Genomic DNA, 24,859 nt, shown 5'->3' with positions numbered 1-24,859 from the left:
ATTTGTCACCTCTGTTTAACCCTCCTTGGTATTTAAGTAGCTAATCTGGTGCTGGCTGCCGAGTCAACACTGTGCAAATCTCCAAGTGACTTCACAGTGACCTTCGCAACTCGATTTATTTGGTATTTCCTTTGTGTTCCTTTATAGCAATTGACCGGCCTTTGCTAATTATTAAAAGTATTTGCTGAAGTATTCACCACCATCAGTAGATAAGAATTTCTGGGAACAACCTGTCTTGTGACATTAGCTTGTCCCCCAAAGTATAAAACCAACTGAGAAAAGTCTTTTTGAAAACTGGTTCAGGTTGATATATACATATATGAAAGTACGCATGCATTCATTCATTCAGCATATATTTATTGAGTGCCTACTATGTGCCTGGTCCTGTTCTAGGCAGTAACACACAAAAACTCCTGGCTTCACAGAACTGCCATCCTAGTGGGGTGGGATGAGGGAGACAGATAATGAGTACGTAGAATATATTACATGTCAGATGGAGATACCTGCTATGGAGAAAAGTAAGGCAGAAGACGGTGACTGAGAATAGAAGCTGTGTTTTAAAATAGAGTGCCATCCATGTTCATTGCAGCTTTACTCACATGCGTCCCCTACATTGGAAGGCGGACTCTTAACCACTGAACCACCAGGGAAGCCCCCCCCCTTTCTAAGGCTGAATAATATTCCATTGTAAGTACTGGGTTGGCCAAAAAGATTGTTCGGGTTTTTCGTAAGATGTTGGGAAAAACCCAGACGAACTTTTTGGCCAACCCAATACCTACCATGTTTGTTTCATCCACTCCTCCATGGAAGAACATTCAGGTTGTTTCCATGTCTTGAGACATCCTGGTGATTGGCCAAATGTGTGACTCACACACTGTGATTGGCCCTATCACAGATGCTCCCTGATTTTTTAGTGATAATAGAACCCTCTGTGGACATGATAGACAAATGAGTCTCAGGGTAGTATCAAAGCTTTTGAGAGCCTGACAAGTTCAATCAGTCTTGATTTGGGAACCCTGCTCACTCATATTTAGGCTGTGCCATCCTGGACAACCAGCCCCTTACTGTCACCCACATGATCCAGCCTGACACATAAACTGACTACATAATTTTCATCATAACTTCTTCTCCTTCTCGTTTCCCTTCTCCCCCCCTCCCCTCCCCTCCCCTCCCCTTCTTCTCCTTCTCCTCCTTCTCCTCCTTCTCCTTCTCCTTCTTCTCCTTCTTCTCCTTCTTCTCCTTCTTCTTCTTCTTTCTTCTTCTTCTCCTTCTTCTAAGAGGAAAGGTCTGTGATCCTGGGAGATTTCTAATCCAGTGATTTCCATAGCTCCCTTTCTTCAAATCTTCCATTTTCATCTCCCCACCTTCAGCTCCCCAAGCCCTTAACACACAACTTTAAGGCGAAAGCCTTGAACATGGGTTTAGAAAATCTAGGAGAATCAGAAAGATAAACAGGTTCTTGGCATCTTCAGGGACCAGGGAGATGCAGAATATAACCCCAGTACTTGTCATGGAGAGAGTACAGGACCCATCTCTGGTCCAAGAAGATCAGCTGGCTCCAGTTGCTCCTATACCGGGGCCTCTGGAACTTCTCAGCAGGGCCCTGGAGAAATTGGAAGGAGGCGATGTGGCCTCCCCTTCTTTGTTTCAGGATTTACCCCTCTTGCTCTAGGACACTGAGGCACTACAGGGACATCTGCAGTTGCACAGCTGCTGAGCTTAACGCCTGAGCCCTGGGAAGGTGGGAATTAGGTGTTTGGGTGTCGTGTGTGTTTGGGTTTGGGGGTGATTTTAATGGCTCTGGAACTTGAAGCTGTTCCAGAAAACACCGAAGCGGTCAGTAGAATCAGGATCTTTTCACTGAAACCCACAAAGGTCACAAGAAAGACTGTCATTGGCCAGGCTCTCAGGCCACTCAAATAGGCAGAGAAGAGGGGATGCAAACCCCGCCCAAACCCCAGGGGGGATGGAGTTGGCACCGGGGACTTCTGGTCAACCCCTGGACAGAGGGCCAGGCATTTCAAAGGGTGCAGCAGCTAAGCGCCCTCCCCAGCAGCACACTGCACCTCCGCGAGCGCGTTTCCAGGGAACCAAGGTCGGAATTAGGGTCCAGGTGGGAATCAGGCGCGCAACTAGCGAGAAGCAAGAGCGGTGGAGGAACAGCCCAGAGAGCTTAAGCCCGGGAGAAGGGGCGCAGCGTTTTGGAGCGGGAGGATTTCGCCCTGCGCGCCCAGCGTACCGCCCAGGTGCCTCCAGAGTCCCGGGCAGGGGGTCCTCTCGCAGCTGGCGCAGCGGCCCTGGCACCGCGCCCTTCGCCCAGCGCCACCTGGCTCCTCAGCAGCGTCCAGGAAGGGTCTCTGGTCAAAGACAGGGTTCTGCGGCCATGACCGAGGTCGCGGAGCCGGACGGGGGCTCCCCGGGTCCCCAGAGCCAGCCCGAGGGCTTAGCGCTTCAGGCGGAGAGACGGGGCGAGCCGGGGGCTTCCGGCCCTGAGGCGCAGAGGCAGGAGGCGAGAGAGGGCGCCATGGAGGCGCCGAGGGGCGGGGGGCCGGGCGCAGCCGCGACGGCCGAGGTGACGGAAGGAGAAGGGCCGGGGCCGGACGGAGGGCGCGCGGGCGAGGTGGCGCCTGACGCAGGCGGTGGCCCGGGGGCTGAGACGCGGGGCGCGAGCGGAGAGCAGGGCGAGGCCGAGGCGGAGGAGGGCTCCCGGGAGGGAGAGGAGCGGGCGAGCGGCGCGGAGATGGCGGAGGAGGCGAACCCGGGGTGCGGCGCGCAGGGCGAGGCCCCGGGGGAGGCTCAGGTGGAGCCTGGGGATCCCGCGGCCCCCGGGGCGAAGGAAGAGGCGGAGAGCGGGCCGGAGGAGCCGGGAGGCAGCGCGCCTGGGCCGGCGGGGGCCCGCATGGACGCCGACGGGCTGACGGGGGATAGCACGGCCGCCGAGGCGCCGGCGGGGGACAGCACGGTCGCCGAGGGGCCGGCGAGGGTCAGCACGGATGTCGGGGGGCCGGCGGGAGAGGCGCACAGGGCCCAGGGTGAGCCCCGGGATGGAGGGGACAGCAGCCCGCAGACCCAGGCCGAGGCGACTGAGGCCGCAGCGTCGGAGATCGCGGAGTGTAGCCCTGGGGAGCTTGCGGGGGAGCCTCCGGGTGCAGCGGCGGGGGCCGCGGAAGAGACAGGGGGCCGGGAGGGAGAGGAGTCGCAGGAAGCGGCCCCCGGGGGCGCGAGGGCAGATGCTGGCGAGGACGAGGACCAGGGTGCGCCCCTGGGGCAGAGAGAGGAGGCAGAGGAGGAGAGGCGAGAGCGGGGTCCAGAGGGGCCAGGCGAGGAGGCCACAGCCGGGGGCGCGGACGAGCTCCTCGACGGCAGCGCGGATGGGGAGGCGGCCCAGCCGACGGAGGCCCGGGAACCCGAGGCCGAGCTGAGCAACCACCTGGCGGAGGGGGGCAGCACCGAGCGCGGCGACGAGACCGCGCCGGTGAACGGTGGCCAGGAGGACGGCGAGGTGCCCGAGGAGGGGGCCCCGGGACAGGAGCACGACATCACCCTCTTCGTGAAGGTAAATCTGGCTTCTTGCAACTCCCAGGACGCCCCCTCCCATCCTTAGTCTTGGTCTGTTGAGATCTGATCCCAGAGGGACGCGCAGGGATGAAGCTCTTGGCGCCCTGATGGTCACCCAGCACTTCTATCCGCGGGGTGGGGGTGGGGGGTGCGGGTGTGGGGAGAGGCGGGACAGCTTGGGTTTCAGGGAGAAGAGGTAAAGGAGCGTTACAAAGAAGAACTGAGGGTTTGGAAGCAAAAAGGTTGGGGTGAGAGTGGTGGGAGATGGGGATGCGGGTCCAGCGTCCCCCTGTCCTTTGTACTGAAAATCCTAACTAGCCCTTCTAGTCAGGAGGTTATTAAAGAATTCACTTAAAAAACAAAAACAAAACCCCACCCAGCCCTGCTGATGTTCAAGGCAATTCCTGCCAAAGGAAACGTTAATATCTAAAGTGAATAAATGCAAACAGGTAGGTTGTCATGTGAGAAGTATCTCCGGACTCAAACCTCAGAGACCCAGAGTGGGCCCAAATTTTCAGCTCCAAAAAGGTCTTCCATTTCTGTAGAATTGATAAGGTATGTTTGGGAGGAAAGTGGAAGTTTATTTAAATACTGTAATATATATTGAACATTTAACATTTACTTTGGAAGATGCTGACGACTTGAACATCGTCTGCCTTTATGTCCTAGTTTCAGCCTTACTTCAAAGATTCAAAGAGGACAAGGATTCTGTAGAGACACAAGTGAGGAAGTTTTAGGTTTAAATAGACATTCCTACAAGACATCACAAATGAGGAACTAGGTTCCGGGGGCAGCTCACAGGAGGATCTTTGTTGAAAAAGCCCTTCCCAAAGACCTTTGGCCAGATGGGGAAAACAGCAGATAATAAGGTCAAGAATGTGCATTGTATGTTGAATCATAATCCTTCCAAAATACTTTCAGGCTTATAGAGGCCGGTTATGACCTAAACCTCCTTGGGAGAAATATAAGCAAATTTTAATAAGCCAAAAAAAAAAAAAAAAAAACAGTTCCCAAAGTGATTAAGATCAGAATTTCAGGAATTCTTTGGGTGGCAAGAGAGTTTGGGAAGAACAGCCTTGCGTTTCTTCATTGTGCTGTTCTGAGCAAATCTTAAGATGCTGAGACATTTTAAGATTATGTATTGGGACATAAGCTAGGGTACAATCCCTAGGAGGGTCACTGGGAGCCAGAAGACTTCAGGGAAGTTAGGGGAGGGGGAAATCCGAGCACAGTGTTGCTGTGTGTGCCCCAAATCTGCTCCTTGGTTTAAGAAATTTCCCCTTCTTCTGGTCGTCTGACTACATAATTCCAGCCTCTTGTTACAGCTTGGAAACACAGCTTCCTAATAGTCTTTCTGCTTCCATCCTCGGCTCCCTCGAATCTAGTCCCTTTGTCATAGCCAGTGAGCTAAGAAAGAAAAGATCTGATCATTTTGTTTCCTAGTATAATCTTCAGTTGTTTATTACAGACTTTCAGATAAATCCACACTCCTTAGCCAGGTCACAAGGCTATCCGTGATGTGATTCCTGTCTCCTTGGCACTGCCTGAGTATCCCTCCCACCCAGCTTTGCTACCCATGGTACCGCTATGCCGGCCTTGTTAGACTACTTACTGGTCCTAGAGGGAACCACATTCTTTTCTGCCTGGAAATTTTGCATGTGCTGTACCTGAATCGAGTTTCCTTCCCTTCACCCCTCCCAGTCTTCCCTGCCTGGCTATCTGCTATGTGTCCAAGATTCAGCATGGCCATCATCTCCTCTGGGGAGACTTTTCCAACTCCAATTTGGGTTGGGTATCCCTCTGTCTAAGCTCCACTCACACATGGCACTACCTTCTGCGTGCTGTCTCCAACGTGGAGCACAGGTCTGGAACGTGAAGGTGTGTGTGAACGGGTGGCTGCCTGTGTGAGATAGTAGACTGTAGTGATCAACAGCACAGAGTTTAGAGCCAGTGGGTCTGGGACCAAATCCTGGCTCTGCTCCTTTCTTGCTGTGTGACCTTGGGCAAGTTACTTGATCTTTCTGTGCCTTTGTTGCTTATAGATAAAACAGGAACAATCATAGTTCCTACTCCATGAGTTTGTGGGACATTCAAAATTAGGATTGTATAAAACACTCAGAACAGTACCTGACTTGAAATAAGCCTGCTATAAATGTGACTTCTTATTGTTACATCTGCTCAGCTCTGATAAACTTTCATTGATTTTGCACAGGAATAATCCCTTTCCCATTCCATCCCTGCCATTTTATTTATTTATTTATTTCTGGCAAATATCTCTCGTTTCCTAATTACCTCCATTTTCTGGGGAAAAGAATATTATGAAAGGTAAAAACAAGTTGTTTTCTCAGACTCTGCTCAGTAGTTTGTGAAGGCAGAGGCAAGGGGGCATGTCGTGGACTGCTTAACCAGAATGTTTGATGATTGGCTTGGTGCTCAGTTGTTGTTTTCCTTTCTTCAAGGAAACAAATGGATCTCCAAACAGTGAAATTGGTTTTCAAGCAACTACTGCCTGATACAGCTTCTGAGGGTCACCTAGGATGTGCCCCGTAGGATTGTTAAGGCATATCTCACTCTCTTCTTCTTTTTTTTGTTTTTTGGCCATGCCACACTGCATGCGGGATCTTAGTTCCCTGACCAGGGATCGAACCCCTGCCCCCTGCATTGGAAGCATGGGGTCTTAACCACTGGACTGCCAGGGAAGTCCTTACTTTCTTCTTATCCTTCTAATCATTCTCTTGAAAAACAAAAGCTCCCAAAGCACAAATCAAGCAAAAACCCTTAGGCTATTTTAGCTCTGGAGTTTGTAATACTCGATTTAAAATCCTTAAATTAGTTCAGAATAGGATTTCTTTGCCAGATTTAACCTTCTCTAGGTTCCTTCTTTGGGCTCCACTTTATCTGGACGCTGTATTCCATAATGGACGTCTGACCTCCTGGGTTTTGTAAACATGTCAGGCAAGTGTGTCTTGGTGGGTTTTTGATTCCATGATTGATGTGTAAAACTGTTCTTTAAGGAGAGAACATTCTCCTAGGCTTCATGTGACAGCCTGCTAAACACAATTTTTAAAATTAACTAGCCCTCATTCTATTTGGGAACTTTTAACTTTTACATTTCTTCCTGTTTAAAAAAATAAATGTATTGGTTACAAATAAATGTATTGGTTACCAGAAAGTAATGACATACGACCCAGTAAAATGTCATAATAAAATCTGCTTCTAATTTTAGCCACCTGGTGGTTTATGTTCCCCATCTTTGTGAGAATTGTCATTTTATTAGTCATTTTGTTTTATTCTATACGTATGCAAGAATGTATTCTTGGATGTAAAAGAGCCAGGAATGTATAGAACAGGCCACAGGAAAGCCTCCTTGAATTATTGTATGGTAAATGAATTGCTGACTATGCTAATTTTTAGTTCTGTTTTCTCAAAGCAGTGTTCATTATTTACCATCTAATTATACGGCAACCCTGCAATATATTTAGTAAGAAAGATTCTTTTCTTCTTTGTTCGTGCAAAGGAAGGAGGACAACATAATAACACACCAACATAGTAACAACAAACGACAAACAAATTCTAACACCATAGAGTAAGGTTAGGACTTCAGCAGCTGTGGCGGTTTAGTCGCTAAGGAAGTCTCACTTACAGGTTCGGTTCATCTAATACTTTGAGGCAGTATCTAGGGATGGGATAGTCTGAGATATGGATTTTCTGGCAAATTCACATGACTTAAAAAATCTCAATGTGACCAGTGAATAATCCTGGGCCAGAGTCTAAGAATTTCTTAAATTACGTTTCGGAGATCATTCATATAACCACTAATACACAGCTAACACTGAGCTTGAAAACTTGCATTTGTCATCACATTTGGGTTCTCCAGGGAGGTGAAACTGAGGACGGAACAAAGTAGAACTTGAGAAATGCATGGCCTTTGAGGATAACCAACAAGGACCTACTGTACAGCACAGGGAACTCTGCTCAATGTTATGTGGCAGCCTGCATGGGAAGGGAGTCTGGGGGAGAATGGATACATGTATATGTATGGCTGAGTCGCTTTGCTGTGCACCTGAAACTGTCACAGCGTTTTTAATCGACTATACTCTAATATAAAATAAAAAGTTAAAAAAAAAAAAGACAAGCCTTTGAATGAGCATTGTCACCTGGAGATACCTCCCCTCCCCAAATAAATAAGTAAATAAATCAAGCCTCCCAAGCATTGTCATATCACATGGGGGGATGAGAGTGGGGCGGGGGTCTGTAGGGACCAACTCCTGGTGGGTCAGAAGGCTGTAGCTATCTGTGCATCTTTAGCCATGTGTGAGCAGGCTGAGACCTGCTCTGTGGGGTTTGGTCTCTGAAGAGCTTGAAAGGGAGATGTTATTTTCATAACTAAGTATGAATTATGTGTTTAGAAGGGAAATGATCAAAAATGCACTTCAGGGACTTTAATTTTTCCCCCCAAATGACATTTTTTTGTCATTTGTTTTCTGAGTGTCAACGCCACTTACTTACAAATTACATCTATGAAATCATACAAGGTTAGTTGGGGTGGAAACCAAGGTGGAACATCATGCTTTGCTAACTTCTTATGCACACGTGTGCACACAGTGCATGCGCATGAGATCCACAGGGTGTCCTTACTGCCTGGCATGGTGATGGGCTCGTGGGAGGTCCTCAATCAGTGATTTTTGGTAATTGTAGGTAAATAACCAGATGGATGGATGATTGGTTCAAGGTGACTTGGCTAGTGAGAAGCTGGACTCAAGCCCCGTTCCCCACTGCCCCAGTCTAGTGTCCCTTGTGGAAGAGCCAGAGACACTCTTCTCCCTGAAGATGTCATAGTCTGGCACAGGGTCTGGTACATAATGGGCACCCTGGTAATGCTGGTAGGAAGAGAAGATGGGATCAAGGATGAGTAGGAAGCTATGAGAGTATATATAGGATGACCTGCACATACAGTGGTGGTCACTAAAGAGTTATTGATTCAGTTGTATTTGGGGAGACACAGAGAGTGGGACCCTTTGATAATCCCTAGCACAAATTCTTCAAGATTTTCTAAAATTGGCTGGCTTTGTGCTAGCCATTCTCTGAGCTCCTTTGATATTCAGCAAAGAAAAGTTTTCTGTGAGAGTTGGGGAGGTGGATGCTTAAATCTCCTAAGCTTCTCCTTTTCCATCATTGATTTTCTCTGCTCTTTTTCTGACAGAGTGATGATTTGTAAACTGGGCTCTGTATCTGGGCAAAGTTGAGGGAGATATCTTCTAAAATATTTCAACTTTTATTTTACTATTTTCTTCTACTTTATTTCAAAAGTTGAGTAAATTAATTTTTTTAAAAATTGAAATAAAATAAAGGTTAAAGATATTTATGCACAGTTTGGTCATTCATGTAATCCATGAGATTCTTTTGTAAAATGTACTTTTTTAAAAGAAAAAACAATATATTAGGATAAGGAAAACTTATAAAACAATACAATGTGATGAAAAATAAATCTTCTTCCATGCCTGAGGCCCATGCTCTCAGTTTTCTCCCTAGAGATATTCTGTGTATATTCAAACATATACGTAAGTATCCTCACTGTTTTAGTTACTTACTGCTGTGTAACAAATTACTCTGAGACTTAGCATCTTAAAACAATAAACGTTTATTATTCACAGTTTCTCTGCATCAGAAATTTGGGAGCAGCTTAGTTGGGTAGTTCTGGCTCCTGAAGTTGTAGCCAAGATGTTTGCAGGGCTGTGGTCCCATCTGAAAGATTGATTGTGGCTGGATCCACTTCCACAGTGGTTGACTCACATGGCTGTTGGCAAGAGGTTCAATTGCTCATCACTTGGACCCTCCCCATAGGGCTGCTTTAGTGTCCTCAAACATGACATCTGGCTTTCCCCAGAGCAGGGGGATCCAAGAGAGAAGAATGCCTTTTATGACCTTGTCTCAGAAGTCACACAGTCATTTCTGTCTTATTCTCTTAACTAAGTCCAGTCTTCAGGGAAATTGGAATTCCATTCCACCTTTTAAAGAGAAAGTCAAAGAATTTGTGGACATATTTTTAAAAAACCACACCTACTTTTTTTTTTCATAAAAGTAGTACACTGGAAATACATTCGGTTATATCGTACATTCTTTACTTAACATCACATCTTAGAAATCATTCCCTATCAGTGCCTGTAGCTCTCTCACATTCTTGTTAAAAATTTTGCATTTTTCTAGCAATGGGTGTATTCTACAATCAGTTTCCTACTGATGGATGTTTAGGTAGTTACCTCTTTTTGATACGTTAAGCAATGCTATAGTGAAAAATCCCTCCACAGATGTACAATCATATATGGAACCTAAATTCTTAGCAGTGGTATTGCTAGGAGGAAGGATATGCATATTTAAGATTTTTATAACTTTTATTAAATTTCCTCTTCAAAGAGGTTATACCAAATAATGCTCCCCTGACACCATACGAGTGCTGTGTTTGCTTCCCCACTCAGTGTATTCCCCAACTTTTTTGAATCGGAGAGGTGAAAAATGATGTCCATTGTCATTTAATTCACATCTCTTTTAGTATGTGTGAGATTGAGTTTAATTTTATGTATTTAAAAACCATTAGTATCTATTTTTCTGTGATCTGGCCACTTATGTCCTTTGCCTATTTTCAAATTGCCTTCGGGTCTTGTTCTTCCCGATTTTTATATTAAGGAAATTAGACCTCTGTCATATGTTGCATATGTTTTTATGGGACCGTTTTGACTATTTGTACAGGCGTAATTTATCCTTTTAGTCTTAGTAATTTCTTGTAATTGATACTTGGGAAAACAAAGCATAGGCTGTGATAGCACTCTTAGAAACTTCAACTTCATTCCCTAGAATCTTTAAATGCCCTCTTTTACTTTTTATCCTATAACTTCTTAAATCCTGAGGGATTAGGTATTTTAAATCTTGCCTCCCTACCTTTGTTCTTTGTTCTAATTAGCAGGTTACATTTTATCAAGCACACACCCTTCCAGGATCAAACTCTTTCTTACCTTGTATGAATTCCTGTTCAAAACAGAGCTTAAAATGTATAGAGAGCAGCGTCATTTCATACCCAACCCTGCTCCACCTGAAAATGGAAGGCATATCACTTTGATCTTGGCTTGCCATCTTCCGGAATGGATTCGTGATCAGTAATCCGCTGTGATAAAGTGATACCAGTATTGTTTCCAAGGCTGTGTCTCCTAGCCAGATGTTCTTTTTGGATTCCATGCGTTGAAAGAATTGACCAAAATGTGTACAGATTGATCACAAATCCTATCTGTAGAGGACCAGTGAATTGTGGAAGCCTACCCATAGCTTATGTTTGATGAGAGGGAGGATGGAAATATACAAATATCAAAGATTGTTTGGAAAGATAATTTTGAAGCTTCTGGAAGGGTAGCTTTATGGAGAAACACAGACCATGTTGATATATGTTTATTCAGTCTGTGAGGGAAAGTCTGATTTTATATATGCGTGCAAGATCATCAGATTAAAAAAATTCTCCATTTTTACCCGTTTTATGGACTCTACCCCAACTTACTCTTTCTCTTTCCTTCTTTACTTGGTCATCCATCTGAAAGTTGAGTCTTGATATGGGGCAAAGAAAAGCTGCTTCTCAGTCTTTCAAACTACCAAGTGGTATTTTGGACCCAAGTAGGCTATGGAAAGTGAATGTTTATTGAGCACCCACCACGCACCAGGCACTCTGCATGGGGCTGGGGGTACTACAGTGACAAACAGTGATGAACACAGCTCCTGCTTTTCTGCAGCCTCAGCCTTAGAGAGTGACCCGGAAGGAGATAATTACGATGCTGTGTGAGGGAGGAGAACGTGGCGTGGGGGAGGGGTTGGTGGGACAGGTGGGCAGAGCGGGATGGCAGCCTGGGTGCTGACGGACAGAAAGGAGAGATTTGGCCTCTAGATCTCTGACCGCAAGGGCTCTGCCCTTCTGCTGTACTCCCCTCTATCTGGAAGGCTGTGCTGCGCACAGCGCGTGGATCAATGAATGATGGCAGTGAACAAACGTGGCTACTATATCAGGTGGACTGAATTGCGTGGTCAGCTGTGATTTTTATTTTTGATTTACAATGTTGTGTTAGTTTCTGGTGTACAGCAAAGTGATTCCGTTATACACACACACACACACACACACACACACATTTTTGCATTCTTTTCCAGTGTGGTTTAGTACAGGATATTGAATATAGCTCCCTGTGCTATACAGTAGGTCCTTGGTCCTTGTTGTTTATCTATTTTATATGTAGTAGCTTGTATCTGTTAATCCCAAACACCTAATTTACCCCTCCTTCCTGCTTTCCCCTTTGTTAACCGTAAGTTCTTTTTCTATGCCTGTGAGGGGGTGGTCAGCTTTTAATGGTACATTTTACAGAATGTAAATTTTATGATTTCGTAGATTCTTTCCATCTAAGCCAGCGATGCCTCAACTGTCAGATTGCATTTACAGACGTTGGCTTTTGTCTGAGCACGGTAACTGACCAACTATTAAAGTACTAGGCCTGTTAAAAATCATTTTTACCTTTCTAATTCCATGGCAGGAGACTATGGTAAGGAATACAGTTGACGACCAAAATGGGGGAGTGATGCAGGTCACTCAGCAGTGTTCAGCTGGTGAATGGGCTGGTCCCAGGGGTTCAAGCCAGCTTCACACACTTGTCTGGTGTCTTGGAAGGTTGGCTGGAAGGCTGTGCAGCTGGGATGGTCAACTGGAGCGCCTACAGGCAGCCCCTCCAGTATGCTGGCCTCAGGGAGGGTCAGTGGACAAGGCAGAAGCTACATGGCCTTTCCCACCATATTCTAGTGGTTACCAAGTGGTCACAGAGGTCAGGCCACATTCAGAGGGAGGAGAATCAGACCCCACTTCCCAATGCGAGGAGAGTCAAAGGATCTGTAGCCTTTTTGAACCCACCACACTATCTGGTTTCAGGGTGTGCCGAAATGCTCACATCATTTATTTAGATCCAGGTCTTTGCTAACTTGAACTGGTTTAAGAAAATTCTAGCAGTGCGTAAAGCACTGGAGTTATTATTATATTTTATATTTAGTGATGAGCAGAGCAATGTAGCTGTAGTACTTACCACAACATATCTCAATTCCATAACTATAATGCACAAGCAAAGAGGGTCTCGAGCCCCGATATGGGCCACTCCATAAGCCCTTTTTACAGTCATTTCTTTGTCATATCTAAGAGACAGCCACTTATTCTTATTGACATAAAGGAGAAGCAGTATGTGCTGATTAAGTAGCTACTAGTCTCAGTGCCCCCTTTTTGTTTCGAGTGTGCAAGTTTAGAGCTGTTCTGGAGAAGCGAGAGACTGGGTTCCCTTTTAAACCTGTGAGATTCTGCCTTCCGGCCAGTGAGACTCTTTGCTGGTGAGGGTGGCCAGTAGGAAGACCCTCATTATGCACACCTATCCATCCCCCTATGGTGCCGCTGGCCCACCTCCAGCCACAGTGGGCTGTGGGGATGAGGATCAGGGTAGGGAGGCACCTGTTCTCTTCCCTGGCTGGGGGCACACGAGGGGTTCTGATGGGGCCCTTAGGACAGTGGCCACAAGCATGACCAAGACATGCAGCACATCTCAGCTGTCATGTGCTATGAAGATCACCCAGCATAAAGGTGTTATTGGAGATCTGGAGACATAAGGCTTTCTTCCTAAAGGAGGATGATTGACACTGTTTTTTTTGGTACCTTTGGTGTCAGGGCATTGGACACGGTGAGTTCAAAGAATCTTGGAAAGATTTAATCTCTCCCCAACTTTGTTCCTTTTGCTTGAACTCCATCCAGGCTGGATGCCTTCAACTCTCTTCCCATAAATGGTCAGACGAGATGAAGTGTGGGTTGCACTCAATGGCTTTTTGGTGTCATTTAACTCTCTGAACAGAGAATTCCATGCTTAAGAAAACTCAGAGGTATTGACACATCAGATATGGAGGGAGACTTTTTTTGTTAATGCCATTTTAACCAATATATTATGATTATTCGCATCGTGAACAGCAGCAATAAAGTAAGATTACCCTGTTACTCTCCAGCTAGTGGGATATGCCCTAGTAAGCACTGCAGATACAGTGCTCTGCTCATCACTGGGTAATACAAAACAACACCATTGCTTTTAGGCACTGCTAAAAAATTTTTAAACCAGTTCAAGTTAGTCAAGACCTGGATCTATAAGTAAATGATGTGAGCATTTCAGCACACCCTGAAATCGGATAGTGTGGTGGATTAAAGAAGGCTACAGATCCTTTGACCCTCCTGCCATTGGGAAGTGGGGTCTGATTCTCCTCCCTCTGAATGTGGCCTGACCTCTGTGACCACTTGGTAACCAGTAGCATATGGTGGGAGTGATGCTGTGTGGTTTTCATTACAAAAGGCCGTGCAGCTTCTGCCTTGTTCAGTGAGGCCCCTGAGGCCAGCGTACTGGAGGGGCTGCCTATAGGCGCTCCAGTTGACCATCCCAGCCGCACAGCCTTCCAGCCAACCTGCCAAGATACCAGACAAGTGTGTGAAGCTGGCTTGAACCCCTGGGACCAGCCCATTCACCAGCTGAACACCGCTGAGTGACCTTGTCAACGTCACATGGAATAGTAGGATCATTTAGGCAAGCCTTACCCTACCCAAATTCCTAACTCACAAATCATGATATATAATAAAGCACACAGCTTAGGCTGTTAAATGTGGAGTGATTTGTTACCGGGCGAAAGGTAACTGGGACATGTGACTTATGACACTTCTAAGCCGGTGAAATCTGAGTGGGCAGAAAGATGGCCAAGGTGAGAGGTGCAGAGCGGGTTAAAGTAGTTCCAAGCGGGGTGGGGGGCAGTGCAGGTAAAAGGAGGGCTCCGTGTGGCCAGTTCTTCTGTTTGGTGCATGCGTTTTCCCCTTTGGAGTCACTCTAAGAAATGGAACACGCTCAGTCATTCAAGAACATAAACCACCAGGGTAGAGAGAAACAGGCTGCGTTATTAAGCTGGTCTTCCAGAACAAGGTGTTCCTTTGTTGTAATAATTCCTTGTGAGAATTTTACAAGGAAATAAGCTTTTCATCTCTGTGTAAAAGCTTCAGTTGGTATCAGGCCATATTATTAAATAAGGATTAAAAATAGACCCAGAGTTTTTAAAGCATAATTCATATAGGAGGATAAATAGCAAGTTTCATTTTGTTCGTCCGTGTACTTCTTATGAGTTGATTCCACCCACTGTGACAATGAACACCGACATAACTAAGCCTTTGGCCAGAATTTAAAGCTAAGAGCAATTGGGTTCAGTGATTAAGTTTGTGGGTCAAGGGTGGTCACCCACCTAATCCACTTAATAAGACATTGTTACGACAGTCGAAAAGAATAAATACTATACATTCTTGGGAATGAATTTAGGTTTCATAGGCTTTTTGAAAAGCTCAGATCTGTTTCAAAGTTTTAAGATCTAAAATATATTCCTTAGGATCCAGGTGTAATGAGGAATGAAATCGTCCCTAAGTTCTAAGGTTATGGAGGAGTGAGAAGCATGTTTCAAGACAGAGCATAATCCCCTTTGTGGCCTGGACCGAGGACTCTAATAAACACATTTTACTGATAAAGTGCAGCAAAGCTTTCCCCTCCTTGGGTGTGCAAAGTCAGTCTAGAAAATGATATCAACTGTGTAGTCATTTATTTCTTTAAGAAGAAAAACACTCAATACTCGTTGCACTTATGATACATTTCTCCTTTATAGGCTTACAAGAAGTGTGATGCGTAATGTTTGTGTCATGGGATGAGCTAGTATGATAACAATAAACAATACCAACAAAGGTATGAAAATGAGGGCCACGATTCTTATCTGCAAGGAGCCTTGTTTCTGGTGCTGGGTTTTATTGGTTGTTGCTGTCCTCGCTGGCTCCACCAGAGGGCAGAAGAGGAACCAGAAGGGGCGCAAGTCCAGGGAGCCAACTGGGCAGTTTCCTCTCCAGTTAGCGTTCCCTCTGCCTTGCAGAAAAGTTAAAGAAACCGAGAAGACCTTCAGATGGTTTGTGCTACACAGTAGTCATGGTGATGGTACAGCTGGAACCGCTGGCCTTTTACGGGCAAGCAGCCTCCTACAGCCCTTCCTGTTGACCTTGGCAGGATAATGGGTGGTGATATGGGAGCCCAGCTGCGTGGTCCAGCTCTCTGCTCACCTGCCCACGGACCCTCGTCCCTCCTAACTGCAGAGTGTTCTGCTCTCTGGCGCCACCCCACATGGCTCCTTCCTGCCCTAACCAAGAGGTGGGGATAAGACCAGTGGGGACTTTGCTGGCACAGACGATAGAGGAAGAACGGAGACGATGATGCTGAGCTGAGAAAAGCCTGGGCAGAGGGTGCCGGAGGAGGGCTTATCGGACCTCAGTAAGTGGTGTGTCTCATGAATGTGGGTGTCCTTCAGTCTCTAAGGGAGACTAGCAAGTAGGAATTCCAGAATTTGAGCTAGGATATCAAATTCCAATGACTGCCATGTCAGAATCTCCCCAAAGAAAGAAGCTTTCCTGCCTTCCTTGCCCCTAACAGAAATTGTGAAATTAGTTAAGAATTTAGTACTTTAAGGGACTCTATCACTTTTCTATTGGTTTCTCCTCATGTCATCTCTGTCACCCACTTAAAGGGTTTATATACCCTTTAGAACACTTTGTCTTTCATTGGACACTCCTCCCCCAATTTTGTAGTTTATTGGGCATTTCTACAAAAGTTGTTCCTTTAGTTCTTGGCAAAGAAAATAATCTTCTCTTGTATCATTATTTCCGTGGGAAAATCAGTGACTATATCAGTTCAACTCCGTCATCTTTCCCAGGGCCACTTATTATGCACGTCTTTCCACCAAAAGGTAGCAGCGGGTGATATCTCAGTAACAGAATTATGTTTTAATCTTCATTCCAGATTTTCAGAACTATACCTTATTCTGGCAAATTAGGTGAATTGGCTTTTCAAGGTTTGTAGAGTATGACTTATTAAGTTCTTACTTCCTGCACCAATAACGTCAGAATAAAAATGGGAAGAGTTAAAAATCCCCTGAAGTTATTAAACCGATTCACAGAGAATAGTAATGTGAAGTGAGTTTACGGCTTTAAACTGTATCCACTGTAGGTGGGATTTCGGGATGTTCTCAACACAATGGGTTCCCCAAACTGGGTCAGGAATAGAGTAAAGCATGGGAACCCTGGAAGCTGACTCTTCTCTGGGGGGTGGGGTCTCTCCTTCTGCCACATTGTCGCCGTCCTGTCCACCTTGAGGATGTGTTGATGCATCAGACAGTGAGTATTTCTGTTCACAGTGCGGTGGAGTGCTGACCGTCAATGTGTTTTGAGGGGGGTCATTGATTGATTGATTGACTCATGGATTCATCGATTCAGCAACCATTCTCAAGCATTCTTAAGCATCCCAAATTCCATAAAAGGAAATCTTTTCTTCTATTATTTTTGCACAATTTTGTCTTTCAGAACGAGGTTTTGTTTCCTGCTTTGGGGCACCCAGTGTTTTGTGCCATTTTGGCACCCTCGTGCCAAACGAGATAGTGCCAAACCAAGCCCCCTCAGCTGCCTCTTCTCCTGGTGTTGTCGGCAGGTCTCTATGACCAGGGTCTTGCAGATCATTATCAGTTAGTGTGGATTTGAACACAGATGGGGTGCAGGGAACCAGAGCAGGTCTGGTTTACATGGTGCCCATGGATGGACAAGCATGGTATGTAGCCCACTTAGGATACATAAGACCTAATAAGTCCTTTCCCTGGCCCAGGAAATCTCCTTGACTCTCTCATTTTCATATCTGTGTGGATGCCTTTATTTTGGCGACATAAATGAGAACCCTCACAAAATCTTCACATTCTATTTTCTTCCTGGAATACAGAGCACATGTCTTTTCCTATTTAGTTAATTACCTACAGGCACCCTAGTATACAGTATTTTCAAGTTATTCTACATAAAAAGTAATATTTTGTTGTTTCATCTCTGAATCCCAGTTTTCCAAGCCTTACAAAACTGAAATAAGACACTCCCGTAAGAAACTGGCCTTGCCCAGATTGGATTTAGGATAATAAATGAACATCTTGAGAAATCCCCAGCCTCTTCTCCTGTGGTGTCGGTGTGTCCTTCTCCACAAGGCAGATGAAGGGATCCACTGCCCTGGAACTGGATTGCTGGGGCCACAGTAAGATTTGCAACAAATTAGGGACACCAGTTCCTAGCCACTTAGCATAAATGTCGTTTTTGAAAACAGGAGCCCTTGAACTGTTTGCTCATTGGCTGGTTTGTGAACCACTGCGAAGCTGGCCCCAGGGTCACTGTTTTTTTTGACCTAATAGGTCAGGGTTAGGGAATCTTGAAACAGGATAGCACTCCCTCTTTTTTCTTCCTCAGGGGTGAGGGTGGGGAGAGAGTTCACCAAAAAAAGCTTGTGGCACAGAAAAGACTTCTGTATAATAAAGCCAGGGCATTAGCCTTGGCCTTGGTCAGCCAGTTAGGCGTTTCTCCTAATTTGGAACTTGGCTGGTCCCTCTTGGTCTGAGACCACAGACCTTCCCTGTTGCGTGGGTCAAGCCAGGCCAGAGAATATAGTCATATAACTAACAGTGGGAAAGGGGGGAAGGTAAAGCTTCCAGATAATTCTGTAACGTCTGAAGTCTTCTAAAATCTCTCTGTTCAAATTGCTAACATCAAGGTTAACATCAAGGTTAGCACCTTGTAGTACCACTACAAGGTGGTACTGTGTGCCTCTGCTCACTGACAAAGACCTTTCAAGTTCAGCAAGTTAATTATCCATGACCTAGGAACCCCTGACCTTGTAAGAATTCTCAGATTACAAGGAAATACAAAATGAAATCTAATTGTTAAAATGGGAGCAGTTACCCTGTCAAGCACAGTTCCAGGACAATTTTGTGGTTTTCCTAAACTCCGTATGTTTTTTGGGGGGGTTCTGACTCTGACTTTCCTGGTTTTGAAGCATAAAGCCAACTTTTCCTATTTTATACACAATGTGATTTTATGTACTCCTGGTTGATTCTTTTGTCTCTTTTCACTGATACAAGATGACAGGCTGGTTTGAACCTAAACTTGTGAAACCTGAAGTTTCTGGTTAGTAATGCAGGCTTACCTTCAACTCAGTGGCCAGGAGAAAAAGGAGCAGCGGGGAAAATTAGCAAGTTGATGTAGCTTAGGTTTCTTAAACATGAAGATGTAGGTCTGAACTGAATAAAGTTGCATTTAAATTAAAAAGTGCCTTCCCACTCTACCATTGATCTGGCATCTCCCATTGTGCATTACATAATTGCCCCTCTCCTTTACGAGAAGTTTTGTTTGTGCTGGGAGCTGTTCATTTGTTTGCTCTTCTTGTTGAAGTTGCAAAAACCATTTAGGGATAATTCCATTATTTCATTAAGCAAGACACTGGCAGGAGAAACTGATTACCTGATCGACTAGACATTTCTCTTTGTTCTTTAAAATGAAGCAAAAATTTTCAGTGAATATGTCATCCATGAGATCTACTACGAACTTTAATTTAGAAAACCAAATCTATTTAGTACCTAAGGTTGCTACTTTTCAGTATACCTGATTTAATTAATTAATTAGTTTTCATTGAGGTATAATTGACATACACCATTATATTAGTTTCAGATGTACATAATGATTTGATATTTGTATTTATTGCAAAATGATCACCACAGTAAGTGTAGTTAACATCCATCATCACACAGAGTTACAAATATTTTTCTTTCTTGTGATGAGAACTTTTAAGATCTACTTTCTTACCAACTTTCAAGTCTGCAGTATGGTATTATTAATTATAGTCGCCATGCTGTACGTTACATCCTCATGAATTATTTATTTTATAATTGGAAACTTATACCTTTCAGCCCCCTTAACCCATTTCACCCCCATCCCCACCTCTGGCAGCCATCAGTCCATTCTCTGTATCTCTAAGCTTGTTTTGCTTTTCTTTTTTTTAAGATTCCACATATAAATGAGATCATATGGTATTTGTCTTTCTCTGTCTGACTTATTTCACTTAACATAATGCCCTCAAAATCCATACATCTTGTCACTAACGGCAATATTTCGATCTTTTTTAATAGCTGAATAATATTCCTTTGTGTGTGTGTGTGTATATATGTATGTATGTGTGTGTATGTATGTGTATATATATATACACACATATACATATACCACATTTTCTTTATCCATTCATCTGTTGATGGACACTTAGTTTCCATATCTTGGCTATTGTAAATAGTGCTGCAATGAACACGGGGGTGCATGTATCTTTTTGAGTTAGTGTTTTCATTTTCTTTGGATAAATACCCAGGAATGGAATTGCTGAATCAAATGGTAGTTCTATTTTTAATTTTTTGAGGAACTTCTATACTGTTTTCCACAGTGGCTGCACCAATTTACAGTCCCACCAACAGTGCGTGAGGGTTCCCTTCTCTCCACACCGTCTGCGACACTTGTTATTTTTTGTCTTCTTGATAATAGCTATTCTAAAACAGGTGTGAGGTGATGTCTCATTGTGGTTTTGATTTGCATTTCCCTGATGATGAGTGATGTTGAGCATCTTTTCATGTGCCTGTTGGCCATCTGCATGTCTTTGGAAAAATGTCTGTTCAGATCCTTTGCTCATTTTAAAATCAGATTGTTTGAGGTTTTTTTGCTGTTGAGTTGTACAAGTTCTTTATATGTTTTGGATATTAGCCCCTTATCGGATATATGATTTGAAAATATTTTCTGCCATTCAGTAAATTGCCTTTTCATTTTGGTGATGGTTTCCTTCGCTGTGCAGAAGCTTTTTAGTTTGATGTAGTCCCACTTGTTTATTTTTTCTTTTGTTGCCTTTTCTTTTGGTGTCAAATACAAAAGTTGTCACCAAGACTGATGTCAAGGAGCTTTCTGCGTATGTTTTCTTCTAGGAGTTTTGTGGTTTCAGGTCTTGCATTCAAGTCTTTAATCCATTTTGAATGAATTTTTGTGTATGATGTAACACAGTGGTCCAGTTTCATTCTTTTGTATGTTGCTGTCCAGTTTTCTTAACACCATTTATTGAAGAGACTGTCCTTTCCCCATTGTATATCCTTGCCTCCTCTGTTGTAAGTTAATTGACTATACATGCGTGGGTTTATTTCTGGGCTCTCAGTTCTGTTTCCACTAATCTATGTGTCTGGTTTTATGCCAATACCATATTATTTTGATTACTATAGATTTGTAATGTAGTTTGAAATCAGGAAGCGTGAGCTTCCAGCTTTGGCCTTCGTTCTCAAGATTGCTTTGGTTATTCAAGGTCTTTGGGATTTAATTTTATATTTTGAATACCTTTCATAGCTATCGTGACCAGCTGTAGTAATTAATATGGCTTCTTAAAAGTGCCTTGAACTTTTTGGAATGAGATCTGACAAGCATACCTTTACAAAAGGAACTTTAACAACTTTGCCACTTCATCAGACACCTGTAGGAAGGCGTAGAAAGTGTTGCCAAAATGGACCCTTTCATGCTGTGTATGAGGAAATGGACAAACAGTGCCAGCCTGTGGGAAGGTTAGAAGTTTCTGGGACTGGTGTCCTCCCCTGGGTTGGCCCTGGGGAAGACAAGAGTAACCAGCACCATTTCTTAACAGGCAGTGGCTTTTTTTCTAGACAATTCTCTGAGATTCAGGCTTTTGTGGAAGGATGATGTGGGCATTTTTAGACAGGTGGATTCTCCCAACACTCACATATCATACCATACAGGTGATCCCTGCCTTCTACCTGGAAAGTTAATCACAAAGCCTCTGATTTCTGCCATCTTTCAACGTTAAAAGGAAAGCATTCTAAAATCCACAATGAGAATTCCCTCAAAAACCTTTAAGATATTTCTGATTAACTGACTAGTTTCAGATTGAACAAAAAATATTATAAAATTCCCAGTCTCCTCCTTCCCTGACCCAGATCTATACAACTTTCATAAGTTGGCCATCGAAACCAACATGAGTGTCTTTAAGGCACTAGACTTTCATCTTTGTAAACAGATAGTTTCAGACCTTTGGCCTCCTTAAAACTTATGAACATTACAAAGAAAAATAGAGAGGGAGTTTGTTTATTTTTCAGGAAACTACATGTTTCTAAAGAATTTTGCGAAAGAGCTAGAGAATTCTGAACAAACTGAATCTGAACACTTTTAGAGAAAGTCAGAATTTCTTTTTCATGGTCTGCTCTGCCCAGAATATGGGGTGACCCTACTCTCCCATCCACCACGATGAGAGTCCAGAAATAATTTGCGGATCTTCAGCTGTTATTTTCCTATCATGAGCAAAGTGTGTTCAAGTCAGCTGCTGTTCTCACAGAGAGTTGCATTAGTAAAGGCATTACCGTTTGGGTCCCAATTGTGTTTGGTACCCGGTTATTGCAGTGCCAAGGACAGGAAAACAATGCCCTCTTTGGGTAGTTTTCCTGTGGGGTCTCAAGGGGGTCATGGGTATGGAGACCAAGGCACTCAAGTCTTTCCAGGTCTTTCCTGGTTTGAAAACTGACAATCCTGGGTAGCAGGAAACCTGAGTCCCAGGCAAATTGGGAAGGTTTAGCCTCCTACCGGGCCTAAAAACTTATTTGTGGCATTTTCCACCAGACCCTAATGAGGAATGGGTGTGTTTAAAGGGAAGGTGAGAAGTCGGAAAGTGCATCTCAAGACCACTAGGAGGCGCTAATAACTTCTTGAAGACCTTGCACACCTGACGCCAGAGTCCTTTTGAGAAGGCAGGTTCTAAAAACCATAGTAAGGAGCCAAGATTTAAAAGAGCAAAATGTCATCTTGAGAGGATGATCTGTAACTTTGCCTTGTTAGATTTTTGGCCAGACGTATCCTCAGATCGGTTTTACCAAATTAAAAAATTGGGGGGAATATACAGCCTGCTGAGTCAAGTAGTCAAGCCCCCTGTGTTAGGGGCTTGTCCGCCAGACTCTGTGGCCCCATAGGTGACGTGGAGGAATGAGCAGGCCTCCCCATAATTCAGATCAAAAAGGCTATTGTAATTCACAAGCCCACACAGAGGAGCTGTGGTCTTGGCTTGGCTATTGGTGGGCTCAATACAGAGCTTCTTCAAATGACAACATTGCAAATCCCTGGCAAGTGAGGAGAGGCTCATGCAGGAAGTTTCTAGAAATAGGCTAAGTGCTGCCTACTTCAGGGCTCACCCTTCTGTGTGACTGATGTGTGGTTGATCCACTGAATCGTCTTAGGAAAAGGTTTAGGATTCCCATATGGAATCATTAGCTATATTAGTTTTCTATTGCTGTTGTAACAAATTACCACACACTTGGTGGCTTAAACCAACTCAGATTTATTATTTGACAGCTCCGTTGGTCAGAAGTTTGACACAGGTCTCACTGGGCTAAAACTAAGGCAAGAGTGGTCCTCCATTTCTTTCTGGAGGCTCTAGGGGAGATCCATGTCGTTGCCTTTTCCAGCTTCTACAGGGCACCTACATTCCTTGGCTTGGGGCCCCCTTTTCTCCATCTGCAAAGCCAGCAACATTCATCTCTCTGACCGTTGTTCTCTAGTCAAATCTTCTCTGACCACAGCTGGGAAAGGTCCTCACTTTTGAGGATGCCTGTGACCAGACTGGGCCCACCTGACAACCCAGGGTAGCCTCCCTATCTCAAATCCATAACCTCCATCACATTTGCAAAGTCCTTTTTTGCCATTAAGGTAACATATTCACGGGTTCTGAGTATTAGGATGTGGGCCTCTGAGGGGCCATTATTCTGCCTATTGCACTGGCAAATAGACTTTGAACTTGTTCTTTCACATTCTGTCATTGTCACCCCAGGCCATGGCTAGAATGAGTTGAGGTCAAGCATAGACCTACTTGGAAAGTTAATTGGTGGTTATTTTCCTGGCGGCTTCTGAGACCGCCCACCGGTCCTTAACCAGTGCCTTCTCGGACTCTGAAATGAGAAGGGCAAGTCCTAAAAGTCCTTTTTCTACAGCAGGCAGTGGTCTTGCTTTGTGCTCGACACTCTGCTGTTTTTATTGAAAGCTGTTTATGGCCAAGATTAGGCATTTGGTTCTACCTGCCTTAAAAATCCCAGACCCAAACTCTTTTGGCCACATGACAAGGAACAGGCTATGTGGGCTGTGATGGACTGGATTAGAGTGGTTTGGACAGGATCTTTCAAGGAGTACCTTGCCGCTGCCTGCCCTGCTGGAAGAAGAAGTGGGCTGTCTGCACAGCTTTGCTGGACTCCCCAGTTCTCACAGGGGGATGCCAGCCCTGCATGGCTGTGTGTGTCCGGGAAGGGGATGCTCTGTTATTAACCTGGCAGGAAGACTGTTTGCCCCCAAGTGCGGGGCTAGGGGATGCAAGACAAGCTCACTGTCGTCTTGACCTCTAGCACAGGTTCCCTAGGGAGGGAACAGAATATGTAGCACCCAGCCAGAGGCTCCCTCCACGCCCCCAGCCCACTTGGCTACCAAAGTTGTCCCCCAGGACTGTGAGATGTCCCAAGCACTGTTGGTCCTTTGCACTTTTCACTTGCTTCTGCTGTGTGTTTTATTATCATGGATTCCTGCAAGTCGCCTCCAAGTCACCTTACTGAAAGGAGGCGGGGTAAAACAAACAAGCAGACTACCCAGCCAGTGCCCTTTGTGCTGAGGAGGGGCCCTGCTGGAGCTGGAGCCTCTCCATTTGGACATGGGCCAGGGTCCAGAGTGGGATGAAGAGGACAGCCTCTAGACGATTCCTGGGCTCAAATCCGACTGTGAGACCTTCTCACCTGCATAATGAGATAATAATGGTACCTACATCTAATAGGGTTGCTCTCAGGATTCATTGAGCTAATAGAAGCAGAGCGTTTAGAACTACGGCTTGCAAAGAGCAAAGGCTATGTAAGTGTTAGTTGCTATCATCATCACTTCATAAAATAGCCGTTTTGTTTCTAATGACATTTGTAAGTGACGGATCTGAAATCTGTGAACTTCTTAAGGCCTTAGGTGAGCTATTTTGAGAAGATGAATCTACTTATGTGTCTTCTTTTTTAGAATGAGAGGTGGGAGCTGAATTCCAAGCTGATACTTACTAATCACACTGATCTTTCCAGCCCCAAGTTCCCCAGAGGAGGTGTACACTCAAGTCTGCCAGGTTTTCTCCCAGCCGATGACCTAGGGGATACCTGGAAGGTTTTCCTATTTGACTGGGACAGAAGTTCTTGCTGTTCTTTTTGACCCGAAGGGTCATATGGAGGATCAAACAGAAATCGTGGTCTTTGTTGAGATCAAATTAAGGATTTAAGGATGAGCAGGTCATGGTTTCTGGCCCAC

At 44.8% G+C, this 24,859-nt stretch overlaps 1 protein-coding gene across 3 annotated transcripts in view; it reads left to right on the top strand.

Moving 5' to 3' along the window:
• The first annotated feature begins 2,127 nt into the window (after positions 1-2,127).
• The window catches only part of CLIC6 (CLIC family member 6), a 41,585-nt gene continuing 18,853 nt past the window's right edge, over positions 2,128-24,859 (top strand). Inside the window, exons 1-2 of one of the 3 annotated variants that reach the window (XM_089910279.1) lie at positions 2,128-2,877; positions 2,983-3,556. In XM_089910279.1, the coding sequence (XP_089766405.1) occupies positions 2,384-2,877; positions 2,983-3,556 (1,068 nt within the window). In that variant the 5' untranslated portion in view covers positions 2,128-2,383. Of the gene's footprint in view, positions 3,557-24,859 lie in introns of all 3 variants that reach the window. The other 2 variants (XM_089910278.1, XM_022552886.2) reach the window with 2 other exon arrangements.

The sequence above is a fragment of the Delphinapterus leucas genome, chromosome 4 (assembly GCF_059928025.1).
Source record: "Delphinapterus leucas isolate spDelLeu-1000000601 "Yukka" chromosome 4, BTC_Dleu_Yukka2, whole genome shotgun sequence".
Classification (NCBI taxonomy): Eukaryota; Metazoa; Chordata; class Mammalia; order Artiodactyla; family Monodontidae; genus Delphinapterus; species Delphinapterus leucas.
The sequence above is the reverse complement of the archived record's forward strand: the minus strand, read 5'-3'. Positions and strand labels throughout refer to the sequence as shown.